The following is a 4,317-nucleotide window of genomic DNA, read 5'->3' as shown; positions in this document are numbered from 1 at the left end:
GGGGTAATGGCGGTGGGGGTGCCAGTGTTGTGATGTTGTGGGAGAACGAGCGGGCGAGCAGGCCCTCTACCTGCGGTGGGGGTGGCGGGTGGCAATGTAAGTGGCGGTGGAATGGTGGCTTTGTTGGCTGTCGTAATTGCCGTACTGGCTGGTCGGTAATGGCGCTGTCGTTGGACTCTTCTGTCGTTGTTTCCCTCTCTCGCTCTCTTCCTCTCCCTCTCTACATGCGCGGCCTCGTCCTGGCGCCCCCCTGGCCCGCGATCCTCCGTCTCGTCCTGTGGTGTCTTGTTCTGGATCTGGTTCTGGATCTGGTTTGTCCGGCTCCCGTTTCAGTTTGTACTTATAATGATGTACGTTGAGTCTCAAGTTGCATGTGTCTTTGTTGTCTGTACGTCTGTACAGCTGTACGGAAACAGCGCTCGCAGTAACGGCAGCAACGGACGAAAGATGTTACATAGCTTCTGTATGTATGTATGTGTGTGTGCGTGTGTGTTTGCCCGTGTGTGTGTGGCGGTGGTGGTGGGAGGCCCACGGGCGGCCTCTCTTCAGCCGCTGTCGTACACCCACCGCCTACAAAGCCTCTGCGACTTCCCTGCGGGCGAGAGGGAAGGGAGGGGAGGGAGGGGAGGGAAAGGGTTTTTCGATCCATATGGCGATGATGGCGCGCGCACGAAGATGAGGGGGTGCATGCGGCCGTACATGGCTGGTTTGCGCCCCGGTGTGTGTATGTATGTATGTGTGTGTTGCTCGCACCAGTGGCTGCCACCGGTCGACGGGTATTTGTGTGTGTGGAGTTGCATGGGGGGAGGGGAGGAGGGGCAGGATGGTGTGCTTGGTTGGGGAGAAGCGGGAAGGTTCGAAAAAAGTGGGGAGAGGCAAGGCAAGGCAAGTGGTCTGTACTTCTGTTAGTGGGGCAGTGTGCTGTGCTGGACTGCTAGGTACGCATTGCGTATGTATGTACGTATGTATGTATGTATGTATGTATGTATGTATGTATGTATGTATGTATGTATGTATGTATGTGTGTGTGTATGTATGTGTGTGTATGTATGTGTGCGTATTTTAATGTCGAAGAAGTGCTCCTCCCCTTCCCTCCGCCTAACGTGTAGAGTACGGATAGCCTCGCAGCACGGTGGATCGCGGCATGGTGCATGTGTATATGTGTATGTCTGTATGCCTGTGTGCGCATATGTATGTATGTATGTATATGCGGAAGCAGGAATGAGGGGACGTTGGCGGGATGGGCACCGGGGGGAGCCCTCCCCTGCTCCTCCTCCACGCCCCCTCCCTCCATTCTTCCTACCTCTCCATCGCCACGTCAGCATGCATGCATGTGAAAAGCGACCTGTACCTTGTACCTGTACTACAAACATGTACACAACGAACATAGCCGTCGCGGTTTTTGCACGAGTGTGTGATTCTCGGTCTGTTCGTTTCCTCGCCTCCTTCCCCTAACGAAGAAGAAGAAGAAGAAGAAGAACTATTGCGGAACCCCTTAGGAGAGTGAGGAGATAGCTCAAAGATGGAGGGCGGCAGCGCGTTTGAGTCGTGGTTCGGTTTTCAAAAGGCAAGTCGGTTTCTGGGCAGTTGGTGATGGTTGTCTTCTTTTTCTTTTGCGGGCTTTGCGGCTCTGTAGTGTGTGTGTGTGTGTAAGGGGGGGGAGCGGGCCCGGCGGGCCCCAGGCGCGGGCCTCCTACTCGGGCCCCACAGAACACCGGGAAGGAAGCAGCACGAAGAGCTGGCCGGCTTGAGGAGAGCCGGTGTATATTGTACGTGAGAAGTACGACGAAATTTACGACACACATGAACCATCTGGCCACTGCGCACGGGACAGGTCTTCATTCTTCTTAGGGGCTGCGACACACAGGTGGCGGCGGCAGTGCGGCGGCTGGCTGGAGCATTTTTTGCACCTCCCACCCTGTGCTGCAGCTCCTGAGTACTCTGGCTTATTAATTTTGATGGGGATAGTGGGCTGTTTGGGCGTGTGTATGGTTTGTTTTTATGATGTTGATGATGATGATGATGTTGATGATGATGATGATGATGATGGGTCGTGTGTGTGTGTGTGTGTGTATGTCGGGGTGGAGGAGTTCGCCAAAGTGTGGAAGCGGCCGGAGGCGTTTTTCCAATCTTGCATCTCGTCCATCTCGTCGTCCAATGTTGGTTGTTTGTTTTATTGCCAGCGGTTTGTTGCCAGCACTGATTTTTGTTGTTGTTGTTTGTTTTATTGTTGTACTACCAGGTGGGCCTTATGTGACAAGGCCATAAGGACTTGCGTGCTTTATTGCACGCTTCATGTTTGCCGGTTAGCCCGGTTTGTACTTACTACGAATGTATGTATGTATGTATGTATGTATGTATGTATGTATGTATGTATGTATGTATGTATGTATGTATGTATGTATGTATGTATGTATGTATGTATGTATGTAAGGGGTAGATTACCCGGTGGTGGATGGGGATTCCAGCCGAGCACTGGTGGTGGTGGTGGTGGTCGTGGGCGCTGTTCGGTTGGGTCGTGTTATCGTGTCTCAGCTCTCTGCAGCTTTGCGTTGTGTTATGGTTGTGGCGGTGTGCGTGTGTGTGTATGTCGTGTGTGTGTGTATATGTGTGCATGCGCGCGTGTTGTGTGCAGCGAGCATCTGCCGTCGTGTCGGATTTTGCAGGTGTTATCTTGCATTCCCCCCCTCCCCCCTGGGGGTGTTCCCAATTCCGCTGAGACTCCTGCCTCCCCTGTGGTCGGATTGTGGCCCCAACTTGTACCATAACACGCTTTCCTTTTTGAGAAGAAATTGCCGATGTGCATCATGACGACCTTCGGAACAGTCTCTTGGGGGGAGGGGCAGCTGCTACTGCGCCTGCTACTGCGCCTGCTACTGCGGCTGCTACTGCGCCTGCTACTGCGACTGATGCTACTGTTGATACCGCCGCAGCCCTTCCCGTGCCCTCTCCGATGTCTCACTAGAGTTATGCCCTGTCGATGGCAACTGCGGCAGAGGCTGCCAAGGTGGTTTTTCTAACTAACCAGTTAGAAACTAACTAGTTAGAAAAACTAACCAACTGTCTCGCGGTAACCAACAGTCTCAGCTCACCGCTCAAAGCGGTCCCCACAACCCGCCCGCTGCTTAGCGAGCGCAGCCCCACACCCCTTACACACATACGCACACACACATGACAACCCCACAAGCCACAAGCAAGACCACAGCCAATCGTATGGGCCAAGTTCAGCTGTACGGCGTCAAAGCGTTGCGTTGGAAGTGGTGGAGGTTGAGGACTGGATAATGGGCAAGTAGGGCAGTGTGGGATTGGGGAATGGGATGTCGAAAGCTAGTCGGCCATCATCACACTGTCCACGCTTTGTGCCAGAGAGGTTTTGCAGGTATTTTACCCTTTTCGGTCTCCGGTTTAAAAACGCGGAGGGGATGGCACCCTAGGGTACCTTCCCCTTCCTTCAGCGCAGCCTAGGGTGTTTCATTCTTCCCTTCGAGGAAAGGAAGACCCCTTAACCCTTGGTCGGCCTTGGTGGATGGCAGGGAAAGATGGGGGGAAAGCGGAAAGCCAATGGTTTTCAGATGGCTACAACGAGCACGGCATTAAGACCCGAAAATTGTGTTTTTGTCTCAACTAAATCGCCATATGAACGGAGTCCGGCTTTTGCTGTCCCTTACGGAGGAAACAACGTGACTTGCTCGCAACCAGCGTCGCAGCTCCAGGGCTAAGGGTATGCTAATGGCTAAGGATGTCATAACTACTTCCTTAACTTACATCCTTGCCCTTTGGGCCTTCGGCTCGTATGGGTAGTTTTACGGGTATGGGGTCACGCACCCCCAACCATGTAACACACATACTACTTCCGTAAGGCCAAGCTGTAAGACCAAGATCAACGAGAGTTTAATATGAACTGAACCTAACTAAGAACTGTCAAGCCTTTGCGGTTGAGCTAGGCGCACTCTTCCATCTCACCCGGCCGCTGCACCGCCTACAGGCGCCCGGAAAAAAAAAGATTGACCGATGAAGCACTTCATAGCGCCTCCCCTTCGGGCAATGCGCCGTTATTATATGCGCCGGATACCCTAGCTAACTTGGCCGCCGAGCGAAATGCGCGTTGCTCACATGAGTTGTATAAAAAGTTACGTTAGCAGCTAAACTACTGTGTTGTGGTAGGTTTCTAATCGAGGTTACAACTCTGGCGAAAGGCTTGTTCAACAATGTACACGCACTTTATTTTTCTGTGCGCTTTGCTGGCTTTGGAAAAAAATCAAGGTAGGGCACTGTGAAAGTATATGCCACTTACTAGCTTGGGCCCGTGTTAAATTA

The 4,317-nt window shown here is 52.7% G+C and overlaps 1 protein-coding gene across 1 annotated transcript in view; it reads left to right on the top strand.

Annotated features, from left to right (window-relative positions):
* The window catches only part of VOLCADRAFT_91205 (uncharacterized protein), a gene marked incomplete at both ends in the record, with an annotated part of 9,940 nt that extends 9,512 nt beyond the window's left edge, over positions 1 to 428 (top strand). Inside the window, one exon of the mRNA XM_002950787.1 lies at positions 403 to 428. Coding sequence (XP_002950833.1) covers positions 403 to 428 — 26 coding nt within the window. The remainder of the gene's footprint in view (positions 1 to 402) is intronic.
* Positions 429 to 4,317: the final 3,889 nt, after the last annotated feature.

This window comes from Volvox carteri (genome assembly GCF_000143455.1).
Source record: "Volvox carteri f. nagariensis unplaced genomic scaffold VOLCAscaffold_20, whole genome shotgun sequence".
Classification (NCBI taxonomy): domain Eukaryota; kingdom Viridiplantae; phylum Chlorophyta; class Chlorophyceae; order Chlamydomonadales; family Volvocaceae; genus Volvox; species Volvox carteri.
Note: the sequence above shows the minus strand (reverse complement) of the source record. Positions and strands in the feature narration are given on the sequence as shown.